At 32.6% G+C, this 26,401-nt stretch overlaps 4 protein-coding genes across 4 annotated transcripts; 2 read left to right on the top strand and 2 right to left on the bottom strand.

Annotated features, from left to right (window-relative positions):
• Positions 1-43: 43 nt before the first annotated feature.
• LOC127138774 (probable GTP diphosphokinase CRSH, chloroplastic) lies at positions 44-2,608 on the bottom strand. The gene is made up of 4 exons (XM_051065295.1): positions 2,101-2,608; positions 1,009-1,941; positions 616-900; positions 44-466 (listed from the first exon to the last, which is right to left on the bottom strand). Exons 1-4 carry the CDS (start codon positions 2,485-2,487, stop codon positions 329-331), a joined length of 1,743 nt encoding a protein of 580 aa, XP_050921252.1. The 5' UTR covers positions 2,488-2,608; the 3' UTR covers positions 44-328.
• Positions 2,609-9,646: 7,038 nt separating this feature from the next.
• LOC127138776 (pentatricopeptide repeat-containing protein At5g66520) lies at positions 9,647-12,156 on the top strand. Its single transcript, XM_051065297.1, has one exon. The coding sequence runs from the start codon at positions 9,724-9,726 to the stop codon at positions 11,578-11,580; it is 1,857 nt and encodes a 618-aa protein (XP_050921254.1). The 5' UTR covers positions 9,647-9,723; the 3' UTR covers positions 11,581-12,156.
• Positions 12,157-12,858: 702 nt separating this feature from the next.
• LOC127138778 (novel plant SNARE 12) lies at positions 12,859-17,532 on the top strand. Its single transcript, XM_051065300.1, has 10 exons — positions 12,859-13,302; positions 14,265-14,357; positions 15,051-15,144; positions 15,446-15,483; positions 15,758-15,852; positions 16,150-16,229; positions 16,297-16,353; positions 16,446-16,538; positions 16,619-16,693; positions 17,006-17,532. Exons 1-10 carry the CDS (start codon positions 13,226-13,228, stop codon positions 17,108-17,110), a joined length of 807 nt encoding a protein of 268 aa, XP_050921257.1. The 5' UTR covers positions 12,859-13,225; the 3' UTR covers positions 17,111-17,532.
• A 455-nt stretch (positions 17,533-17,987) lies between these two features.
• On the bottom strand, positions 17,988-21,127 carry LOC127138777 (probable sugar phosphate/phosphate translocator At3g17430). The gene is made up of 9 exons (XM_051065299.1): positions 20,544-21,127; positions 20,317-20,424; positions 20,098-20,129; positions 19,959-20,009; positions 19,429-19,490; positions 19,082-19,343; positions 18,662-18,927; positions 18,489-18,583; positions 17,988-18,332 (listed from the first exon to the last, which is right to left on the bottom strand). Exons 1-9 carry the CDS (start codon positions 20,625-20,627, stop codon positions 18,144-18,146), a joined length of 1,149 nt encoding a protein of 382 aa, XP_050921256.1. The 5' UTR covers positions 20,628-21,127; the 3' UTR covers positions 17,988-18,143.
• Positions 21,128-26,401: the final 5,274 nt, after the last annotated feature.

Consider the following 26,401-nt stretch of genomic DNA (forward strand, 5'->3'; position numbering starts at 1 on the left):
CAAGCAAAACTTCATTTCAACACAATAAGTGCTTTTGAACACATTTGATATAACTAGATGCATTAAGAAGCCTTCTGGCACCAATGAGTTCGATAAAATTATAGAACCAAATCAGAGACGATATTTCGATCAATGGAATTTCACTATGCAAATAATTTACATGGAAAATATACCTCTTTACAAATGGTTCTTGCTAAAGGACTATTTTCACTTCCTTTGAGGATAGGCTAAGGGTAAGGGTCTATAGAGGGAGGCAGAGAGGGCATCCATGGAAGCCAAATCTCTGACGAAAAGTGGAGTCTGCGAGTGTTCGTTTCAATTAGATGCATCACTGGCTCACAAGCCTGTTTCCGAACTCCTTATTAAAAACCTGAATTAAACCACTCTCGTCTGCCATGTGAAGCTTCTCATCCAATATTTTCTTGTACTCGTCATCTCTGTCCTCTAAATTTTGCACCATCTCAACCTACAAAACCAGGTTCCACTAGAGTTACAACTGGTTCATTAAGAAATTATGTATAGCTGTAATTTCTGAAGAGGAAAACAACATTAAGATGAAGAAAACAACAAAGGGAAAACCAAACATCAGATATCTTTGACAAGACATCAAATCACCTGTTTTTGAAACGTATGGAATTCATCAGAGCTGAGGGAGCCATCGCTGTTCGAGTCAAGGAGCAGCATCATGTCGTGTGCATCTTCTCCTGGTGCACCAAGCTCCTCCATCACCTCTGTAAGTTCCTCAATGCTTATTTTACCATCTCCGTTTTTGTCAAGAAGGCGAAATACTCTATCCCTCTGATCAAACCCGATCCCTTTATGATTTGCACTTGGAAAATCTCTAAGGCGCAAAGCAGCTAGTTCAGCTGCAGCAACCATGATCGTCTTCAGACGCTTTGCCTAACAAAAAAACAAAACGATAAATGCCATTTTCCTTCTTTATCTTCTTTTAGGAGTTAGGTCTGTGCATAGTTTATGCATATTTTAATTTAAAAACACAAAACTAACCTCCTCAGGATCAGTAAGACCGGCCTTGTATAACGAATGAGATGCCACTCCACCAACAGCTAACCTATCCATTTCGGTTGTTCTGATCTGTATTTCCATCAAAGGCCTAGTCCTCCCAACGTCACTTACATCCACTGCCATATGCAAACTTTTGTATCCATTCCCTTTTGGCCTAGCAATATAATCTTTAGTCCGAGAAGGGATTTCTTTCCACATAGATTGAATGATCTTATGAGCCCTATAGCACGCTCTTTTTCCATCTTCTAATGCATTACTTCCCGGCTTAGGATTCAACACCACTCGTAGCCCAAGCACGTCATTTACATCTTCTGGCCTTCGCCCGTCCTTCAAGAGCTTCTTCATCGTGCTGTAACGACTCTTATAACGACCTTTAACTGAGATATCCTCCACCAATTCCGCGAGCAAGGGATCAGCTTTTAACGACTGAAGCAGTTTGTCCATGTATACGTCAATAACCGATATACCTCCGGTCTCCTGACTTCTTAACCACGTATCCACGTAAAGATACGAATAAGGAAACAAATACCGAAACGAGAGATCTTCCAATTCAAGTGATATGTAGTTAGTTCCCACAGCATAAGCAAGCGGGGCATATATTTTCATAGCTTGCAGAGAAAGTATCTGCTGCTGATACCTCGGAAGATGACCAATATGCCTCATCATGTCAAGCTTCAAAACCAAATCCAAAATCAAAGCCCTGATGTCATAGTAAGTCAGACAAAACTTTCTCAAAGTAGAAGCATTCTCATCATCCAGAATGTCTACTCTAGATGCAAAGTTGTTAACACGCAAACTTTCATGCACTAAATGAGCCGTGGAAGAACCTATCTGGTTTCGAATTTCATCTAGACTTAACCGGCGTACTTCCAACACTTCTCTCAATATTCCAGCTGATATAACTTCTGCATCCATCTGCAATCACATTTACTATAAACAAACAATAAACAGCAATGAAATTACGACACCTCTCTCCGAATTCTCTGGCTTTAAGTTAGAATCAATTATGAATGCAAAATCAACTTTGTCCGAGAAGATCTAAACATGTCAAATGGATAGAAGTAAGAGTAGTACCTGAAGATCAGCTAGAAGAACAGCAATGGATAAGGCTTTGGAAAGAGGAGAACGACCATCAGGAGTAAGAGGGGAACCTTGAAGAACTGGAATAGATAGTTTCAATGATTTGAAGAGAAGACCGGAGGAACTTGTGGACAACACCTTCATCCTCTCTGTCAAGTCGTTGAAAGCTCCAACAAGCTTTATCACCATCTTTTCTCCGCCGGGAAGTTCTACCGCGCATGCTCTGGGAGAGGAGCAGCGGAGGCCGGTGACGCGGGTGGTTCGGGTGGGGAAGAAGAGGGAGAGGAGGCGTTGGTGAGTGGTGGAGGAAGTGGTGGTGGTTTTGGATAGGAAATGGTGGCGAGTAGGGAAATCGGAAGCGTGTAAGTGTAAGAGTTCCATTGTGAATTAAGAAGAATGAATGAATGTTGAAGTGTGTAAGTTCATGGTGGTGACAACAAAAGGAAGAAACAAAGAGCAATATTTGTGGATGAAACTTGATCTTGTCGTTGCGGTTTCTTATTCAATTCTCATTGGTCGTGTCTTTTTCTATTGGGCCATTGCTATGCTATTCTTACTAATTATCAATATTTACACCAAACATTTAAATACTATTTTTTATTTTTTATTAATAAAAAAAATATTTTAAAAAAATTAATTTTTTTTAATAATATATAAATATATGATTTGTGATTAATCAATTTTATTATTGAATTAACCATAAAAATATAGATTATTAACTACATATTTTTCTTATAATTTATTAACCAAATTTACTACTTCATTAATCAATAAATATTATAATATTAATCAAATTCTGAAATTAAAATATAAGATATAATAATCAGTATTTACGGTCTATTATATTTCATATTTTAATGTCAGAATTTGGTTAATGATATGAAATTTATTGGTTAATAAAATAGTAAATTTGGTTAATGAATTATAAGTAAAACACATGATTAATAATTTATATTTTTGTGATTAATACAATAATAAAATTGGTTAATTACAAATTTTATATTTATGTTATAAAAATAATTTTTAAAAATAAAAATAATTTTTATAAATATTATTTCTTATTTTTTTAGAAAAATAAAAAATATTATTCACCATGTATACGGTGAATAGTGTTAGGTGTAAGTATTTGGTGTATAAATTGGTATAAGAATTGCATTATTGTTATTTAAATTAAGTTGGAAAAAATTTCAGCCAATTAAATGTACTAGTTTCAATAAATTGTTTAGTTTAAATATCATATCTTATAGTCAATCCAATTTGATCTTTTAATTTTTAAAATAATTATTGATTATCAACTTTTTCAAAATGTATCGCATTGTCTTTTTCATTTATTTTATTAGTCAAAATTAATTTACAAAACTATATCGTCCCAATGTAGATGCGACGTAACTTACATAAATAGTGTTGCTGATTTAGATAAGAAAAAGATTGACACTTTCTTTTAGATTTTGATTAAAAATTTTCATCTTCTTCCCTATTTTCTGAGTTTTAACATTATAATATTTTAGTCATTTTTTTCTTCATGAAAATTCAAAAACACCACTATCCGTTTTACTTTTATTCTAAAATATTGAGGAATTTTATCCAACATAGCCTCCAAAACATCATCGTGGTAAAAAATGAAGTTTATAGTATTAAAAAGAAGTTTCCCTTTGTCAAAAAGATCCACAGTCACAATATCCTTTTCTTTAAAGTTTCCCTCTTTTGTCTTAATTCCACACAACACTATTCTAAAGTGTATTTTAGATTTCTACTTTACAACAATCAACATCCTCGTTTAGCTTTCTTATGACTATATAGATCAAAACTCAATTCTTGTCGTAATCTTCAAGGGTCATCCAAAAACATTCAATGCCTAGGTTTTTTGTTTTATTATCAGTTATAAGGTGTTTGATTTGGGTATCAAGGTTTACCGTTGTTTTTGGTAAATCAAACCACAAATTTTCGTTCACTTCCAGGATTAAACTCAAAAAAATCTTAGAATATTTTGTGCAAAAAATTTGAAAAAAAAATGTTTGTGCTTTGAATATTTATGTTTGAATGTTGAAAGTTTGAATATAAACTATCACTTAAAATAATGTAGAATTGTTATAAATATAAAAAAATAAATAAACAAATAACATAAAGATCATTCAAGTAAATGCTTCGAATTTAAAGATTAAGGGAAAAAGACGCAAATGCATACATCTTCTAAAAAACTCACTACTACAAAATATACATCTGGTAACACTAAATTACAACGGTCTTATAGTTAATCGTGATAATACCTCATTTATGGACGCGTTTTGTTTTTTTATATTTACGAAAAGACATTGCAGTATGGTCAAAACAATTAACCGTGATTATACATTCATGGAGTGACAGAGTTCGAATCTCACCTCCAACAATTTTTTATTTTTTCGTTACAATGAGTGTTGTCTTTATAATATGAAAGGTATTACATTTCATCACGGTTTTTGAATACGAGCGTGGTTAAATTGTTTACCCATGTATATTAACTATGGCTTCTTTACATTATCGTCGTATCTCTCACAGCAAAATCATAGCATACATTTTCTCTCTTCTTCATCATCATTAACTTTTCTATTCTACAGTATAGCCTCAATCTTGTTCTTCATACATAAAGATATTCTTCTTCTTCCTTATTCTCCCATTTTCGTGTATGTTGTTGTTATGTTTCACATGGTTTTCTTCTTGTTCGAGAGTTTATGGGTTTCTTTTTTGTTGTATGTTGTTGTTGTTGTTGTTGATAAATATAGAAATATTAGTTGACATGTTTTTCATATTATTTACTTTGGTTTCACATGTTTTGTTGTTTGTTATTGTTGTTGACAACTCTTCTTTCATATTCTCTCTTTTTCGTGTATGTTGTTGTTATTATTATGTATGTTGATTAATTTTGTGTTGGATTATAATATATTGCTAGCTTATGTTAATATGCTATTTTTTATGGTGTTTGTAAGATTACAATTGATTTGTGTTGTTATGAAAAAAAATACATGAGAGAATGAAGCTGAAGGGAAAGATGCAAACTTGTGTGATAGACTTAGAATGACATTCATTCAAATTTAACATAAGTTTGCAGCTTTCTTCTCAGTTCCACCCTCCTTTCATTTTACAAGTTTGCATATTATGAGTGTGGTTCACATGATGGTTGTCTTAATTTTTCCCGATTTTTTTTAATTAAAGATATGTATGTTGTTGATAAATATCGTTTTATGTTGTTGATGTTGTTGTTGATGTTGTTTTGTGTTGTTTGTTAATAAATGGTTCTTCATGTGCACTTGGCAAGTGATTATGGTTCTTTACTTATCACTAATGCAGCTGATTATGTGAACATGGATCTAATAAGAGAGTTGCGAACTTGTGTTCACTATGAAAATATTACATGAGTCTTTCATATAATATTCTCATAGCTTCCAGAAACAGTTATTTATTAAGTTCTCATAATCTATGTTAATTAATTGATATTTTTGTTGATAAATGTTGTTAGTGGGTTTGTTATATCATATGTGATTGCCAGTTTCACTAACCCTCATTGAACTTGCATTCATTTAAATAGATTTTTGAGATAATAATTTAAAAAATTAAATTATTCTTGAAGATCAACTTAGACAATCCAATGTTTATCGAATCGCATGCATCTTATAATCGTGATTTCCTCTTTAGCCTATAAAATTTGATTCAATGACATAAATTCTTCAAAACAATGATGATAAGTGGATGTCAGTCTTGAGTCTTTCACATAAAATTTGATGTTTGTAAAATAAACTAGAAAAAAAAAAGAGGCAATCAAAGTTTATGTGAAAGACTTAGAAGACATTCACTCATCATTATTACTTTGAAGAATTTGGGATTGAATCAAATTATATGGGTTAGTGAGGAACTCATGAATTACAAGATGCATGCAATTAAAAAAATATTGGACTGTTTAAGTTATTTTTCAAGAATAATTTAATTTCTTTGATTATCATCTCAAAAATCTATTTAAATGATTGTATATGGTTAATGAGGGGCAGGAAAAAACAAGAACTCTCATATTTTATAATAAACTATTACGCATACCACAATAGTTGTTTAATATAATTGTTGTGATAGGTAGCACGCTACCTAGTTTATAACCATAACCACACAGCAGTTGTGAAAACCAACATACATACAATCACACACTACCTAACAACAGACGTACAACTATCATTATATGTGTTTCGCAACCGTCATTATATGTGTTTTATGTAGTAGTTGATGTTTTCTCTCTGTGACTTGGATACGTAAGTTATATAGAAAATGCTTAATGAATTTTGTGACCCCTGGTCACATGACTAAACTAGTCTTACATATTATTACGATTCAATCATTGATAACGATTAACTTCACAGAATTCGACATGTACTCCTTTACGTGTGCTTCATCCTTCTAATCTACTTCCACGTGTCTTCGAAATTTAAACCATTTTGAACTGCTCTTGCTGATTCAAAAAGTCTTTTAAATCTTCCAACTACTCCCTTCAAAAGTGTCTTTTGTCGAGCCTTGAGCATAGCATCAAAACGCTTAGCTAATTGTACTTAGCCTATGAGTTTTCCTCATTTCTACCTCTATCAAATATGCTAAATCGCCATAACCTTTTTCGAGATCCTGGACATGTTTTGAAGAGAGAGTAATCATAATCTTATGGATTTATTCCTGAGACTCTTTCAAACCAGGTTGGGTAAGTTTCTAGGGTATCTGACCTTTTAACCCAAAATAGACTAAGTCTCAAACGTTTGATAAATGAGTCGAACTCGCCTTTTCAGTCGAAGTTGCCAAAATTTCGAAACCGTAACTAAGTTATTTCATACTTAGAAATCTCGTACAAATTTCTAAAATAACACACATATGTGTGTGTGTGTGTGTGTGTGTGTAAAAGTATGTTATGTAGAACGAGGAGATGATTATTGTAGGACAATCCTGAATTATTTATATTTAATATAGGTAAATTATAGGTATCATGAGTCGAGTATTATAGAAGAAACCTAGATTATTTATATCTAGTATAGGCATAACTTGAGTATTGAGTTAAGTAGTAAGACAAAGAATGGGGTATGCTACTATATCTCTTTGTTTATTCTAGCCTGCGTAAGTCTTAGAACTATGCTAGGCCGCAATTGAGGTGAATGAATATGCGAAGTGAAATAAATTTTATCCTAATCTAGTTATGGTTCATATAACATTGAGTAAGACCTTAGAATTATATTAGACGTCGATTTATTAATTGAATAGTGGCTCGTAGTTATTATATAACATTATAGTATGTTATACATAGTACATAACGAGAAAAACTATTGTATCTCCTTATTTATTATAGACCGCCTAAGTCCTAGAACTACGCTAGGCAACAATTGAGGTGAATTATATATGTGGAGTATAGTAAATTCTAGCCTAGGCTAGTTATGGTTTATCTAGCCCAATGTAAGATCTTAGAAGTGCGTTAGGCGTTAAGTGATTAGATAAATATGACTAGGAGTTGTTGATAGCATTAGAGGAATTATAGTCCAAAGGGACAGATAAATGATATAGCCAGTTTGAGGGATCTAGGGTTAGAGTGTCAAAGTTAGATCCTTAGGAGTTAGCTTGTTAGTCTGTTATAATCCATTGAGACATAGTCCTATCTTTCCTCGTGGATATTATCAAATGAATAAGATAATGAGGAAGTTGAAAGTAAAAAGAAGTTGACTTAACCAGAGGGATCCTCACTTGTTTTATGTTGAATCAATGATATATTAAGAGCTAATGTAAGAATATTGTATTCGAGTTATTGGTGACTCAGTAAATTATGTGGGAAGAGTATGAGATACCTTGATGGAATGTTCAAGTATGCCTTAATATGGTAAAAGGGTAGAGGGTGATTTGATGGTTTAGATCGGGAGTCCACTGAGATTAATATCTCAATCCATATTTTTATAATATTTACAAGTAAACATGTATTCAGATTGTACTCGCAGCTTTAGACTTAAAATTAAGGATTCAATAGAGCGTTTTTTTTGTGTTAAAGAATTCGTCAGATAGATGAAGTATTACTTAATTAAGTTTTATAAATTTTTAATCTCGTCCATTTCCAAATACTTACATGGATGTATTAAGTACCAATTATTAACATTATTAATTGTTTTTATATATATATATATATATATATATATATATATATATATATATATATATATATATATATATATATATATATATGACTAATAGATATTACATTACTTTTGTTGAATAATTTACATTAATCAAATTTAGGTGATCTAAGATATATATCAAACTGTTGAATTATTCTTTTTATATAATATATGGGGTTGTTTAGAGTTTAAATTTTTAAAATCATAATTTTTAAATATGTGTTTAATAATTAACTAATTACCTATTAAGGACAATTTAGTGAATTATGATGTATAAATCAAAGATAAATGATTTAAAATGACTATCATATCGTTGAATTATTTTCTTATGGTATATGTGAATATTAATGTTGCTATTTCTCATATTAGAATTTAGGACTATATATTTTTCCTAAAGAGTACATTTATCGACTAGATACCTAATGAAGACATTTGCTTAATAAATTAAATTATGAGAATAAGAAATAGGTAATTATTCACAATTAAAAAATAATATTTATTCTTGTAAAATAATTAATTTTTGATTATTTTTTCAATTGAATTTATTAGTGTTTTCCCATATTCAATGTTATTAGTTTATGAATATAATAATGAATAACTAATTATTCAAATTAAGAATATATTATTTTAAATAGTTATTATGTTTATTAATAAAGAAAATAATTTGAGATTTGATTTAATAATTAAATCGTTGAGTTTGATTCTGGAATCAAATGAGTCAGATTTGAAGTTAAAATTATATTCGAAAAGTAATCAAGTTGAACTTGAATTCAATATAATTTGTCTTGTTTATCTTAATTCTTCGTATAATTTATTTATTATCTCTTTTATTTATTATTTAATTTATATAATTTTTAAAATATAATATAAAGATAAAATTACACTAGAAATCTTTTAATTATTTTTTAAAAATTCTTTAAAAAAAGTTGTAATAACATGATCTTTTAGGATGATTTTTATCTGATTTTTCTCATTTTTTAAATATTTAAAAATGTGTGTTCATCTTTATACCATTAAAAATAATTATATTCATAATTAACATTTTTATTCTATTAAAAAAGATAACAATATACAGGTTAGATAATTTTAAAAATTAAATTATTAAAAACAAACTTAAAGCATTAATATATTATAAAAAAATAACTTAGAAATTCTATGATATAATTATGCCTAATATAAAATTCTTCAAATACAATCTTGAGAATGTTGTTTGTAAATTAAAAAAATCAACTACCTTACAATTTTTTTAAAAAAACTCTCGAGACTCTTTATTTTCAAAATTGTTTCTAAAATTAAAAAAAATATATATTTATTCCGTACAAGAGACTTTTTTATTTATTTATTTGCAAATTCGACGAATATACATATAAAAAATCACCTCTTTTTTATTCGAGCATTGGCTAAGGTTGTGGGATACCAGAGGTAAGAAAGTGAAGAGGAACGACGAAGGTGCAATTTAAGAATGAGTAGCACCTCTTGTTGTCAGGTGCAACCACCTTCCTATGTGACGGCGACGCCAATACTCCGTGCGGTGGAGACTTGTTCAACCATGGCGGAGCTCAAACAACACCACTCCCTCATCCTCCGCCTTGGTCTCTCCACCGACAACCACGCCATGTCTCGCGTTATCAACTTCTGCTCCAAACACGACCAATTCCACTATGCTCTCAAAGTCTTCAACACTATTCCAAACCCTGACACCTTTCTCTACAACACCCTTCTCAAATCCCATTTCAATTCCCATTCCCAAACACCCTTCAATGTCTTTCTCTTCTATTCCCACATGCTTGAACAATCACTCACTCCGAACTCTTTTACATTCCCCACTCTCATAAGGTCTTGTTCCTTTTACAAGCAAGTGAAACAGCTTCATGCCCATGTCATTAAATTCGGATTTGGTTCAGATGTCTTTGCTCTTAACAATTTGATTCATGTTTACTTTAGTTTTGGTTCTTTGGATGATGCTAGAAAGGTGTTTGATAAAATGCCCGAACCAAATATCGTGTCTTGGACCACTGTCATTTCTGGGTACTCTAACTGTGGACATGTGGATGAGGCTTTTCGTGTTTTTGAACTCATGTCTCACAAGAATTCTGCTTCTTGGAATGCTATGATTGCGTGTTTTGTGCAGAATAATCGTTTTAAGGAGGCGTTTGATTTGTTTAAACAGATGAGAGTGGAGAAGGTTGAGCTGGATAAGTTTGTGGCTGCTAGCATGATTTCGGCCTGTACGGGGTTAGGAGCTTTGGAGCTGGGGAAGTGGATACATGGATATGTTGAGAGGACTGGGATTGAGTTGGATTCCAAGCTTGCTACAACCATAATTGACATGTATTGCAAGTGTGGTTGTTTGGAGAAGGCGCTTCAAGTGTTTAATGGGTTGCCTAGAAAAGGAGTTTCGTCTTGGAATTGCATGATCGGAGGGCTTGCACTGCACGGGAAAGGAGAGGATGCTATCAGGCTTTTTAGGGAGATGGAAAGAGAAATGGTTGTCCCTGATGCCATTACTTTTGTTAATGTCCTAACTGCGTGTGCTCATTCTGGATTGGTTGAGGAAGGGCGTTATTACTTTCGTTACATGACAGAGGTTCATGGTGTTGAGCCGGCTAAGGAGCATTACGGTTGCATGGTAGATTTGCTTGCTAGGGCTGGAAGGCTAGATGAAGCAAAAGAGGTATTGGATGAGATGCCGATGAGTCCCGATGCTAGTGTATTGGGTGCACTTCTCGGAGCATGTAAAATCCATGGGAACCTCGAGTTAGGAGAGTCGGTAGGGAAGAGAGTGGTTGAACTAGAGCCTGGTAACAGTGGACGTTATGTGATGCTGGCTAATATATATGCTAGTTGTGGTAAATGGAATCAAGTTGCTGGTGTGAGGAAAATGATGGATGATAGGGGAGTAAAGAAGGAACCAGGGTTTTCCATGATTGAAATGGAGGGCAATGTCAATGAATTTGTTGCAGGGGGGAGGGATCACCCTCTAGCTAAAGAAATATATGTCAAAGTTGATGAGATGTTGGAATCAATTAGGTTGGTTGGTTATGTTCCTGACCCTGATGGTATTTTGCATGATCTAGTTGAGGAGGAAAGGGAAAATCCATTGCTCCACCATAGTGAAAAACTTGCAATTTGTTATGGTTTATTAAAGAGTAAACGAGGAGAAACCCTTCGAATCACCAAGAATCTGAGGGTTTGTAAAGATTGCCACCAAGCATGTAAACTGATTTCGAAGGTTTATGACCGAGATATAATAGTAAGAGATAGGAACCGTTTCCACCATTTTAGTAATGGAGAATGTTCTTGTAAAGACTACTGGTGATTGATATTGCAATCAGTTACCAGTTTCTTTATTGTATAACTCCTTTAGGGAAATAATGCTCTCACCCTTCAGAAAATAGAACACAGGCAGGGAAAGTGAAATAATGTTATGGAAAATGAAAAAGAAATACTATAGAAAGAAAGAGGAGGCCAAAGGGGTGTGTGAGAGAATATGAAGTATGCGAATATAACAAGAACCATTATACCAAAAGCAGCCTGCTTATAACATTAACATATGTCTGTATCTAATCAGAAAAAAACATGAAATGAGAATTCCTCTGGTATGAAATACAAAGTTGATTGTCGGAGTTGACGCCAGTAAGTTTCATGTTTGGATGTTGATGATTTGAAAGTGTTTTAGTTTCACATTCCTAGTAGCATGTTCCTTCAGAAGGAATGCATCTATAAAGACACTCTAATATTGAAATAACATATAGGCGTGCGTAAATAACAAGTGAATTGATGATTAAATGATCATATCTGAGATGAATTCTTATTTAATGAGGCCGGTGGTATAACTGAATGTAAAAACATATTATTGTTGAGGTATTAAGTTAGAGTCAAAATTGTTTTATCATATTCTAAAAGTCAAAGTTGTTGAACAATTATTATTATTATAAATTAGGGGTTTCAAGATTTATTTGTTTCATAAATAAAAAATAAAAAATTTAATGAAATAAGATATAAATGAAATTGTTATTATTAGACTCTTTAACTATTTACTAATGTATTCTCGTTGTTCTTGGTTGGATTAACATACATATTTACAATGACCCAATAAGAATATTGACCCACAATACAGAAAAAAGTTCGATTCGATCCACAATCTTAAAGACGGTTAAACCAAGACCAGAAAATCTACATAGACTAAAAAATAAAGTGCCTCGAGAAAAGGATCAAGGATCATAAGAACTCAGAACAAGTTAAGTTTTTTTCTAAGAAAAAATCTAATCAAGGTAATAGAATTACGCAAGATCGATAGATTACGATACAAATAAAACACTGACAGTTGTCCCATAAGACAATTATCATTCCCTTTTGGATTGACAAGTCATTCCACTTGAACGTTTTCTATTTCTCGTCTCTCATTATTGTACTCAAATATTCTGTAACAAAAATAATACAAACAAAAGTACATAATCCTTGGTAATTTAGCTTTTATATAAAATATAAATAAAATATCCGGTTGTTGTTGATAAAAGTACTCGTCATCTCAACGTTTTAATTTAATAATAGAAATTATATTTCTTTAAAATTATCGCTCTGTAACGCTTGTTCTTGTTGTTAAAAAAGATTAATAAAGAAAAGAGAAGGTATATATAAAAATAATAATTAAAAAAACTGTGTTGTCTCTCTCTCTTCCCTCACACATCGCACAACACAGGCTCAACTTCTCCGTTCCGTTGTGTTGTGTCGTGCTGTATTGTGCTGTGTCTTCTTTCTTCTTCTTCATTCTCTCACTATCACGCTAACGACCCTATTCTCAATTCCATCCAACAAACTCTGCATTTTCCATTTCTTTTTTTCCCTAAATCAATTACACTAATGCTTCTTCGTCTTCCTCTCTCATCAACAACCTAGGGTTTCTCTCCGATTTTCCTTTCATTTCGCCCGGATTTTGGGGTTAAGCTCAATCTCCGGCTTCCATGGCTTCCAACTTGAACATGACTCCTAAGCTCGAACAGATCCACGGTGAAATTCGCGATATCTTCCGAGCCCTTGCGTATGCATCATCATCCTTCTTTATTTTCATTTTTTCCATTATTTTCCTACTTTATTTTCATCAATGCTTTTACCAAATAATTTAATTTGAAATATAAACTTGTAGCTATTTTTTGCCGTCATTATGTGATTTTTTTGACATTGGAGGATTATCCTCTATAGTAGTTGTTGGTGAAATTAGGGTGGCTTTCGTGGAATTGAATGAGACTTAGAGGATACTTGTTCAACTACTAGAGGGCTTCATATAGATGTTCATGTTATGTAGAAACAATCAAATTTTCAGATTCGAAGCGAGTCTAGCTCGGAACAACTGTTATTGATATTTGCATATACTTGAAAGATTAATGGCCAGCTTGGACGAGTTTATGACTCCTTATTATAGGAGTTTCTTGATAAGCACTGAAGAAATTGGGAAACCTTACCTAACTTTCAATGGGGAAGAAGAACAAGAACCAAACCTCTTATATACTCCCCCAAGAATCCTATACTACCACTCTATGTGAGACTTAGGTGTCCGTCTAATAGCACCTCCCCTGAGATCCCACATTCTTCATCACACGACTCCACAACTATTTACTCGGCAACACTATGCTCAACTTTCTTGCAGGGTAAAACCCTCTGTGGCCTTCTGCGTGACGCTGACAACCAGTTCTCGTACCAATTTATAAGCATCCAAGTACTTGGGAAACCATCCCCTAAAATTTAGCTGTTAAGGATGACAAACCAAGCCACTTGTGTGTTTCACCAAGCATTCCATACTACTCAATTAGAACAAGTTTCTTGTTGGAGTGTGGATAATGTGCACTACAATTTTATAAACATATAAGTGCTATTAATCCTGTTCGTTTAGCTTTTGTAGATGCATGTTTCTTGTTGGAGTATGGATAATGTGCAGTATGTTAATTTCATTATCGACTAAGACATCTTTTTTATTTATTTAATATAAGCACCTTTTGCATACAGAAATGGCTTCCAGAAGCTGGATAAGATTAAAGATTCCAATAGACAAAGCAATCAGCTGGAGGAACTCACTGGGAAGATGAGGGATTGCAAAAGGTAAGTTGTGCATTAATGTGAATATAATTTTGGTATTTATATATGACAATTGAGTCTCTCTGAGCGAAATCCAAACAAACAGCATTTGTTTGTTACCACTAGATATCACAAACAAAAAGTGGGGCCTTGGTCCAATGGTTAGAGCCGTTATTGTGTGACTAGGAAGGAGGTCACAGTTTCGAGTCGTGAAATCATCTTTTGCAAATGCAAAGTAAGATGCATGTATTTATGTACAAAGGAATTCAAAAGAAATACGTGTTTTGAATGATTATGTGAAAGAGATTTTGCCTTTGACCTTCTAGTCACACAGTAGCTAGCTACACAATTCTTTACGGAGGAATACAAAAGAAATACATGTAGCTATTTAAAAATACCATAAGCAAGACTTCTGTAAAGGAATTGACATCTCATGCCATCCTCCCAGGATTTGATAAATAAGAACGTGGTAAACATGGAACCCTGGATTATATTATGAAAATGAATTTGATAGAAGTTTTTTGGTTTACCGTGCTGGTTATATGTTTTGTAGACTACATATTTGACAGACACTGTTGCATTTTTTTATACACCAAACTTGGAAGAAGTGATATTTTTTCTACATTTTGAATTTGGATATATTATATGATTTCTGTTTGGAATTTATTAATGGCACTCTTGGAATCTGAAGAATTATGTTGCTGTTAATGGCTTTAGGTTGATAAAAGATTTTGATCGTGAAGTTAAAGATGAAGGGGCAGGAAATCCCGAAGAAGTGAATAAGCAACTCAATGACGAAAAGCAATCAATGGTCAATACCTAGAACCCTTTTATTTTTCTTGCTCCTGTTGGAAATATAGTATCTACCTTTTCTAAGTTTGGAAAGGGTTCACGATCTTCCTTGTATTGTGAATTGACACTCAACTTATCCTTTTATTGAAGTGTAACAAGTTATAAAGAATTTGCATAATGTCAAGACGTCAAATTAAGTGACCACCATATGGTCTGAAAAAAGTTTGAGAATCCGAGGATTGCCCATGTTTGTTATATATTGCATGTGCTTGCACTTAAACAACAAACTCTTATGTTTATAACATTCATTTTTCTTGCAGATCAAGGAGCTAAACTCATATGTGGCACTGAGAAAAACGTAAGCTTATTTATATATTTTCATTTTCTAGTTTTAGCCTTTGATTGGTTATTTGAAGTTTATGAAATAAATAAGATGAGTAATTCCAATTATCGTTGGAGGCATGTTCAGCTTTCAGAAGCTTGAACTGATGATATATGTTTTCTGTTAGTCTCTGTAGAACCAATAAAGCAAAATAAAGTTTCCTTATAATAGTTCTTTACTATGATATAGAAATTTTATTCTTTTGGCTATTTGAAAGGAGGGTTGATACTCTAACTTGGATGATCAACAGGTACATGAATACCATTGGTAATAAAAAACTTGAACTTTTTGACATGGGAGCTGGTGCAAGTGAACCCGCTGAAGGAAATGTTCAACTCGCATCAGGTAACATGTTCAGTAGAATTGTAGTTGAGCTTGAGACAAATGAGTTGGCATCAGCACTTAAATTGAAATTTATTTTTTCACTGTATATGTTTCTGTTGTAACCAAGAACTTGTCAATGCTGGGATGTAGATATGTACATTGCGTTTGAGTGCTAAGTTTTGCAATAGCATACTTCTGGTAGTTTTTGTGGTTGATCCTTCTTGGGGTTTGGGGCCGAGGCAGTTTTTGTATGTTTAACGTGTAGTGAACAACATGCTTATCTTAGCAATAGTGATGCTCATCTGGCTTATTCTACAGAAATGTCAAATCAAGAACTTGTCAATGCTGGGATGAAGACAATGGACGAGACTGATCAGGCTATTGAGAGGTCTAAGCAGGTGAGTCACTTCAAACTTATGCCTCCATTGCGGCTGCACCATTGGTCTTACCCCTGTCAAAATGTAGGTTGTACATCAAACAATTGAAGTTGGCACCCAAACTGCTTCTACCTTGAAGGGCCAAGTAAGTTTGATTTTGAATTGAGTATGCTGTATGAAGAGAAGAGTTTAGGAGATAACTAATTTGACATCTAATTCTCGTTTCAAATTATGCAGACTGATCAAATGGGTCGTATTGTTAATGAGCTGGATTCAATTCAGTTTTCAATTAAGAAAGCCTCCCAACTTGTTAAAGAGATCGGTAGACAGGTTGCTTCAATTTCCTTTTTAATATGCACTATTTAAATTCCTCCGAACTCGGGACTAAATTGCCCTTATCCTGTTATCAGGTAGCTACAGACAAATGCATCATGCTGTTTCTGTTTCTTATCGTCTGTGGTGTAATAGCCATTATTGTCGTGAAGGTATTGTGTTCATTTCATCTATGAATTCAACTAATTTATTCAAGATATTCCTCTCTCAAAAATTAAACCAGCATACCCCAACAATTTTATTTGAAAGAAGCCTTTTTACATGAATTATTTTAATTAACATTGGTAACACGTTATGAAAAGAAGTGATGAGAACTTAGTTTGTTTGGTGATCATTGCTTCTTGAATGTTTATGGGCATTATGGGGCACTATGGATGTTCTAATATGCACTTCTAAGTATTTCATATCTATGTACAATGCTGACCATATACTCCCATTTTCTCATCTGTAATATTTTTCCGCAGATTGTGAATCCCAACAACAAAGATATTAGGGATATCCCAGGATTGGCACCTCCAGTTCCCACAAGGAGGCTTTTGTATGTTCGAACAGGGGAACTTTATGATTAATTCTTATATTCGAACCAGAGCTTTCTCCATCCTAGTCCTACCAAGTTGGTTCTTGTTCTTATCGATGGAAATATTAGAGGATCCTTTTCTGGAGGCATCGGTTTGATTTTTCTGGTTATTCTTTCTTTTTAAGGATTCCTGCATATACTGTTTGTGATTCTATGTAAATGAGGATCTTATGCTTTTCCTTGAGTGCCACGTCCACGTTTTTTTCTTGTAACATTCCAAGATTTAGGCCTAGAAAGAGTAATACTCTACTGTGAAATTCATGGTGTATATGTATATTTTATTTGGAGGTTCATTCCCCTCCCCTTCCCGATTTTTTGGTGTAATATATGCTTGCATTTTCAAACTGTCTGCTGGATCAGCCTTGTAAATCACATTTATTCCAAGTTATGTTTGCAGCTGTTTATTCACAAAAATATTGGTCGTATTACCATCAAGTCTTTTACACGGATGGGTTGTTTGTTGCTAGTCCTGTAACCTGTTCATATTAGCTTTATATTATATGCCGACCTTAAAACTCCCATTTTGACTCTAAATCCAATTAAGATATAAGGGTAACAAGTATTTGTTTGGCTAATCTTTATGTTGGAGTTGCTGCATACTGTGTTTGGTTGTGTTTAGTTTCTTAAAATTATTTTAGATTACAAAAGAAAAAATAGTTTTGAAGATTCTCAGCACAAAGTTGAACATAGGGAAAGGTTCTTGTATATTTGGTATAATACCATAAAGTAAAACATGAAGAATATGGTGCTCCCAATAGTGAATGGATTTAAAATCTTTAAGAAAGAAGGACTATTCAGAGTTCATAAATAATTTTAAAATCACTATTATATGATTTACCTAGAGAGTTTGGTCTTAAAATCCATGAATGTAATTACAAAGTGCAAGCAAGTGATTTCATTATAAAGCATAGGATACATATTATCTAAAACGAATGAGAGGAATATGGTGCATTTTGACTCAGTTTCCTATTTCTTGTTCTCTTTCAAAAAGGGGAAGACATAAAATGAACCCTAAATTTGAATTATCATTTCCCTGTTGCGTGACTGGTTAGCTGCGTACGGCCAATATGAGACAACCTTGATGAAGAAATTAGTGGTGTTTCTTCATCAATATTCGTATCAGAGGCAGAACCATTGCCACCACTGCTTCCTTCATTGTTGCCGCCATTATCTGGGACGTAAATATCAGACGACTTCTTCTCAAGTTTCCAATCCTGTATGGCAGACGATAAACATGCACTTAGGACAGTTTTCGTTAAGTTTATCTAATTCTATCCCTTCATTTCTTACTCTTGTTACCGTGTATGACAAGTTTGCATTGATTCAAAAGAACTGCATAGATACTACTAATAAACATGTCATGAGGATACCTTAGAGATTCGATCGGGAAGACTTTCAGCGGTTAATTGAGAGGCTCGGACATCCCTGACCTTTATGTAATTGTACATCACAACTCCACATAGTGCTGCAAGTTAAATATGTAAGCCACCGGGGAGAGTGGGAGATAAAAAACAGTGCATTAGTCATTACAAATAAAACTTACCAATGCCATAGCCAATTATATTCAGTCCAGTTATTGTAGACTCTGGAAAAATAACTGTTGAAAGGGCTATTAATATCCAGTCTTTAAGCACACCGGCAACCCTGATGGTTACAGCACCGGTTCTACCAATCACTAAGAAGATGGAAAAGTTCAAGGCTAGAGCACAAAGAGCATTTGAAAAGAAGATCCAAAAATTGAACTGAATCTGTGAAACTTCAATCATGGGCTTTTCCAAAAGGTACCAAGGCACAAAGAGAAACACAAAACTGCATATAACAACAAAGTACCAAAAAGTTAGCAGATCACATGGTATGTTGGATTTGCAGATAAGCAAGTGTTTATACATTCTTGAAGCATAGACATGATTACTAACTAAATCTACACGAAAGATAAAGCTTTGGCAAAGCATCGACGTAATACCTGCATGGAGCTATGTAATATAAGCTTGTAATGGGATTTAAACTCAAGCCCTTCTTCTGTAAAAGGACTTGTGTTAAGACGAGTCGAAAAGCTTCTGCAAAGATGCCTGTGACCTGGTAAAGCGTACCAACTATATTAAAATGAATTTCTCCGTAGGAGGAAACGACAACTCCGACACTAACTAGCAGCATGTTGAAGAACACGTCACACCTTGCTTTGTCAATGCCACATAAAACAGCCACAAGGAAAGTTGCAACTGGCACTGAAGCAACAACACAGGTGTAATTAAATTAAGGAAACGTCATTGAAAGTAAGAGAAAACATGCGAAAGTTAGTTAAAAACATACTCAGAGCTTTAAGCATCTGGATGAAAGCCACAGAAATATGCAAATATGCCGTGTTACCAAACCTGTAGCAACAAAAAAAACCCGTATAAATATGGTTGTACCTTCAAAAGTACTGATACTAAATGAGGCATAAGCATGTGAATAGAGCATGTATAGAAAACATAAACCAGTGTTAACAACCAGGTTAATCTACAACATGAACACTAGTTTAAGTTTAGTAATCAATGAAGGGGCGACAGATCCAGCCTAATGCGCATTGAGTAAACTTGATACCAAACTGAAAGTATCGGATTTGTTCTTCTATGGAACTACATGAAAAGCTTCCACAACCAAACTAAAGCTATCTCATATTTCATACAAGTTGAACCTATCACAAACAGGTTGAATGAACCACACTTGACTGAGCCAATTTCTGATAGTTTTGAGCCTTCATGTGATTTAATCACACGTGCACTTATCGGTATCAAACAAGATGAGGATTATGTTTGTATGAAATCAGAAACTCAATTTTTCCATGGTGTAATGCTTACCAGAGACTTGATGCAAAGAAGGCACTTATTGGTATCACACAAGTTGCATATCTGTGACAGAAAGAACATGTTTAGAAACAACTTAGTCAAAGAAGCAAAAGGCACAAGAAGGCTTTAAATCAATGGCACATACACTCACATTTCAAATGACATTTTAACCGGCGATACAACCTGCAAATCGATCACGAAAACTGATCAAGAAAGATCAAAGACTACATACATTCTCATAAACAGCACAGTAATTGTAACATCAAGAAACTATGGTATTGCTATCCAAAACAAAAACTTTGCCATGTACCCACATTATTGATCAAAACCCCCAAAAGGAACATTCCCAAATCAGAACAGAATGACATACCTTAAAAACCCGAACAAGTAAAAACGCAACAGCTCCAGAAAAACCCATATGAATCATAGTAAGTGTGATGGGGAGTGGAAAGTTAAAGTACTTTGGAGATAAAACCCACTGCAAAAACAACAAAAAAATACAAAATTTAACAAAATCAACAACACTTAATGAGTTAATCAACACAATGAACATGGTTTAGGGTAAAATCAGAAGCAAAAAACAAAACAAAACAATACCTTGTTGTACAAAATGACACCAGAAGAAAGCAAGATGTAGATAAACAAGTAAAAATAAGTTAGAAAAAGCGTTTTGCTGATCATTTTGCCTTGGTCTCAAGAACAACAACAAAAAATCTGATTTTGACCAGAAGAGTAACCACTAACACAGACCCATTTCCTCAAGTTGAGTAAAGTTGAAATCTTTCCAATTGCAGCATGAAAAAGAAGAGAAATTGTACGGATCTGTGCGTGGAGTAATGTGTATTGTGTTGTGTTAAGTCAAGATCGAATCCAAGAAAAAGCGCGTGAAGAGGGAAGAACAGAGAGAGATGAGAGATTCAGAAGAAAGGAGAAGGATTAATAAATGAGGGGTTTATTGAATTAATATCTTGGGGTTGTAGGAGTACTAGTTGGGTGTGTGTTTGTGAAGCATGTGCTTTAGCAGAGAATGAGTAATGCTAAATAGTAGCAATACTATGTTGGTAATATACTACTGGTATACACAAAAGTACACAACCTACTGACTAAGATCTTGTCTATGTATAGCTCTTGTGATTGTCACACATTCTAAAAGGAGATAATATGGTTTCATCAAATCCTTGTAATTTGGAAAAAATTTCAACCTATTGATTTACAACCCATTGATCCTTAGTTATAGATTTTTCTACAATACTATATGCAAAGACCACATTAAACAGATTTATTCAAATGATAGTTGTTAACAAAAGAGACATGATGCTAGGGTTTCTATATATATAGATGAGAAGTTAGAGGGTAAAAATTACAATGGAGTATAAATGTTATACATAACAAAAAAAAATTATAAGGATACAACAAAAATATATAACAATATTATCTAACATCTAACATCTCCCTTGGTATAGAATTTTAAAAATTTATCAATTAAGACATGGAAATGTTTAATAGAATGTGTTTTCATAAATAAATTATTGATTTGTAAGGAGGAGAAGACAAATGATAGAGTAATTGTTATGTACTAAGGTGATGGTAAGTGACATGACAAACAATTTCAATGTATTTTGTGTATCATGATATAATGAGTTGTGAGGAATTAGAATAACATTTTTGTTAGCATAGGATATAAAAATTGTTAAAAAAGAGAGAAACACATATCAAAAAGTGACTAATGCAATCAAACTATTTCACTTGTGGTGGATGTCATAACATGATATTCAATTTTTGTAGAAAGTGATATACAATATCTTATTTCTTACTTTTTTAAAGAAATAAAAGTCTCTAAGAAAAAAAATACAAAATCTTGTGGTAGACTTACGATTTGTGGAGTCGATAGTTCAATTAGCGTCAGAGACGATGAAGAAAATAGAAGGATCTAAAACTTGGTTTCTAAAAGATAACGAAAGATACAGAGAACAACGGGCTAATGCATTATAGTGGAAGAGAAAACAAGTTGACTGACAACATGAACAACATAAGCAATATCAGGTATGATCATTGTAAGGTACACATGGTTGCCCCAAAGTACGATACAAAGTGATATCTAGTAGAGGAACACCATCAGAGTGAGCATGTTTCACATTCAAATTAAAAGGATTATCAACTCCTCTAATATAAAACATGTGAGTTTGCTCAAGGATGTTCGCAATGTACTTGAATTGAAAGGGAAAGTAGTCTTTAAGAAAGCTGGGAGAGTAGTAAACTTCAAAACCCAAGGAGTAGTGAACACTATTTAAGTTCTTCATCTCAAACTTCTTGACTAGTTGTAGTTTCAAATCATCAATTTCATCAACGTCATCACCTATATTAATCATATCACCAACATATAAAGAAAAAAAATACAACCATAAGAAGTGGTTCCGACAAACAAAACTAAATCATGATTAATATAGTGGAAACAAGAGACATAATAACAATTGTAAACTTTTCAAACCAAGTACGTGTAGCTTGTTTTGCACCAAATAAAGCATTCTTTAACTAATACATTTCTCTGTGATAATGAGAAATACCAGGTGTATGTACCATATAAACTTCTTCCTAAAGATCTCCATTTAAAAAACATATTCTTAACATCCATTTGAGAAATATGACACTTACGAACCGATGTAGCTATGGTAAGAGTGCAAATAGTAGTCATATTTTCCATTAGAGAAAAAGTATCTTCATAATTCATACAATATAGTTGAAAGAACCTATTTGACAAGAAGGAAAAAAACACGCTTCAGTAAATCCTAGGTATGGATAAATTCTTTCGTATATCTCATTGTAAAATAACAAAGGAGATTCAGGATACTTTAGAAGTAACACATGAAATTCTAGTAGAGGTAAAATGATCTAAACTAAACACTTTATCACACGAATATGAAATGTTTAGAATGCAACTTTGTTAATCAATTCTTGATTTACAAAAGAGATTTGCTCACTTAACAAGTCATTTGACGGCTCTTGGAAAATCTTTTACAAATGATGAATTAAATCTCAAGGTTCTTAGATCTTTGACAAAGACATGACAACCAAAAGTGACAGCAATATCAAAAAAGAAAAGTCTCTTTAAAATGTCTTATGCAACATTATTTGGTAAATTACAAGAACATGAGATAAAACTTGAAGGATTGGAGAAGTGTGAAGATCAAGAAAAGAATTCTAAAAATATTGCCTTGAAAACTAGAGTCAAAGACCATGATAGTAATCAAAAGAGTGAATTTCAATCCACTAGTGATGAAGATGATGCTCTAATCAAAAAATTTGAAAAATTCTTGAGAAAGAAAAAAAATAAAGGAAATGAGTTAAAAACAAACATCAAGAAAGAAAGTTACTTGCTTTTAATATGGAAAAAGAGAACATGACAATAACGAGTGTCCTACACTTGAAAAGAAGAAGAAATTCAAGAATAAGAAGGACAAAACCAAAGAAAGCATATGTAGCATGAGATGACGTTGAAATAAGTTCATCTTTGGATAAAGATATTGAAAACAATGCATTTATGGTATCACATCATTCAAGCAATGAAGAAAACGATGTTTGTGATTCTTAAATTGATGATAAACCTTCATATAATGAATTACAAAATGCTTCTCATGAATTACATAAAGAGTTTTTTGAAACTTTCTAGACAATGCTCAAAACAAAATAAAACAATTTTAAATCTAGAAAGTGTGGCTAATGACACAAAAGTGGATTTAGAATAAATAATTTTTTTTACATGCAATAAATGTCAAGATCATAAGTCCAAAATTGTTGAACTAAACCAAGTGATCAAGAAATATGAAAAAGTCAAATCGACTTAGAAAGAGTGTTAAGTAGTCAAATATATTTAAGTAATAAATTTGGACTTGCCTTTTCTAATTTTGACAAGCCTAGTACAAGTCAAACTATATTTGTAAAGACAACTAGTAAATTCAACAATAAGGAATCAAAGAAAGTACACATTATAAATCATCATAAAAAGCCTTATGATAGAATTAACTTTTATGTCAATAAAAGAAATCATATTTTTAGACTTATTTGTTTTTATTGTAATGCAAAAAGTCATACTTATGGTGAGTATGTATGAGTGGGAAAGAGATCTAGCCCAAGAGGACCCAAAGAATATTGGGTACCTAAAAAGTACTATTAATTTTTTTGTAGGTATTTGAAGATCATAGGCTAGTATTATCAATTCAAAGATTGATCTTTCAAGATTCAAGACCATATGATATAGTAGAATTAAAACTTCATTGGATTAAATATGATTTGAAAAAGATTGACATCAAATCATATATTATGAAAAAGACAAATTCTTTTATGTTTAATCTATCATTTCCCTTATATTGTTACACTCGTTTGGATTTTACTCTTTTTCTTTTTGGTAATGTAAAAAAAGGGGAGAAGAGAGATCGTTATTTTTTCAGAATATCAAAGATATCATAGAATAAATTGCAAAAGAAAGGGATGCAAGATATGGGGAGATATTCAAGTGTCAAGTAAAACCTTCTCATCAATGTGTTGTCATTATAAAAAATGGGAAGATTGTGAAGAAGATGTGTTCATCATTCTTAGCTTGATTTTGATAAGGATAAAAGGCTATCTTAGAAGAAAGATCAAGGCAGAAAAAAATTGGAATCAAAGTATAAATTTGCATAACACTACTATAAATAACACTTATAACATTGTATGCGAAAGAGAAGTAACATCGGCTACCGAGACGATGTAACGAAGGGTGACATGAAAAGATGCCACTTAACACCTCGATTAATGAAAAATCAATGGATAAAATTATATGATAATGGATTCGAACCCCAACATTTACATTTTTATTATTTACAAAAACATCGTCTCATACCTCTCGATATAAAAACCGAGGGGTAAGATATTTTTTTTTTGTTAATTAAAACTCGTTACATTGTTTACACAAAATATGAATAAAATAATTTGTTTATAGACTACAATATTTATTCAGAATATTATATTGTTTACACCGAATATTAAAATAAAAATTAATTAGTCCATGAATATCATAGGTTAGATCTTCGAATACTTGATATTTGAGAAATATCTTATATTCTCAATGGTTTTACCTCGCATGGACTTTTATGATATAAAACAAAAAAATGGTTGATAAAAAAAAGATTAGATAAATAAATGATTTTTGCTCAAATAAATAGTTAATAACATAAACCTTAAACCCAAATAATTTTCTGCTCTTGCATCCATCTTAGCGATCTTTTCATGGCAAATGATTTTGCAAACCTTAAAGAGGTGGATGTTTCACTTGCTTCTTCATATTCAGAAATGATAGTTTCAAGCACTTCATGATGTTTCACTTGCTTTAACAATGGAAGTTTTTTATGTTTCACGCAGATCACTGATGGTAGTGTCTTGAGCGTTGATATGTCATAAAATGAACGACATATTTGATCAACATAATCACTAATGTTTTTTTTATGTTTGATTTAGGAAAATACTTTAACCCCTGTTTTAATATAAAATCGAGTTAAATAACCTTTATTTTTTTTTAACATTTCATTGATTACAAATAAAAAATATAATAAAAAAGGAAGGTTTTTGGATTGTTGTTTCGTGGTTTTTCCCCTTGGTTATATGAAAAAATTGAGGTAATATGTTGTTTTTATATTTTAAAAAATAGTAATGATCATCGCGCCTTGGAATCATATCACTATAATAGTAATGATCATCCATATTCAAAATATAAGGTATCTTTTGGATTTTCAAGGAGGCGTTTGAGTTTCTGTGATTGTTTCACTTCCTCTTTTCTAATTTATTTATACACTATGTAGGTCTCATTTCATTTACATCTCTTTGTGTCTTCAATTCTAGTTTAAAAGTATTTTCTTTTTATTCAAAAAATATCCTCAAAAACCTTTAAAGGAGATGAAAATATTTTGTCCGTTATCAATGAAAAGTTTGTTGATTTTGATGAGTTAAAAGACCAACCTTTTGATCTAATGGAAAATATTTCCAAACATAAGTTGAAAGGTTACCTTGACATGCTTCATGAACCCATCTATACTAATCTCGTTATAGAGTTCTGGTTAAATGCTTCCATAGGAAATCTGGTGAGGATGCTAAGTCAATACAGTACAATGTATATGACTTTCCTATCATCATTACTCCATCACTTATTGCTCAGACAATAAAATATGAAGAGAAAGGTAGTTGTGCTGAACAATATAAATTCAACAATGTCTTCTCAAACCACCTTCTCCTAATTTATGACAACTACAATAACCTTATCAATCTTACTACTCTCATCCCAATTGCAAAAATTTGGCACAAACTTCTAGTGTCAAATCTCCGTCCAAGAGAGAAACAATTAGAAACGTTTACTTCAGATGACAAGCATCTTTTGTACTTCCTTATCCATAATGTCAAAATTAATCTTCCTCTTACTATTTTTAACT

The sequence above is a fragment of the Lathyrus oleraceus genome, chromosome 4 (assembly GCF_024323335.1).
Source record: "Lathyrus oleraceus cultivar Zhongwan6 chromosome 4, CAAS_Psat_ZW6_1.0, whole genome shotgun sequence".
Lineage (NCBI taxonomy): Eukaryota > Viridiplantae > Streptophyta > Magnoliopsida > Fabales > Fabaceae > Lathyrus > Lathyrus oleraceus.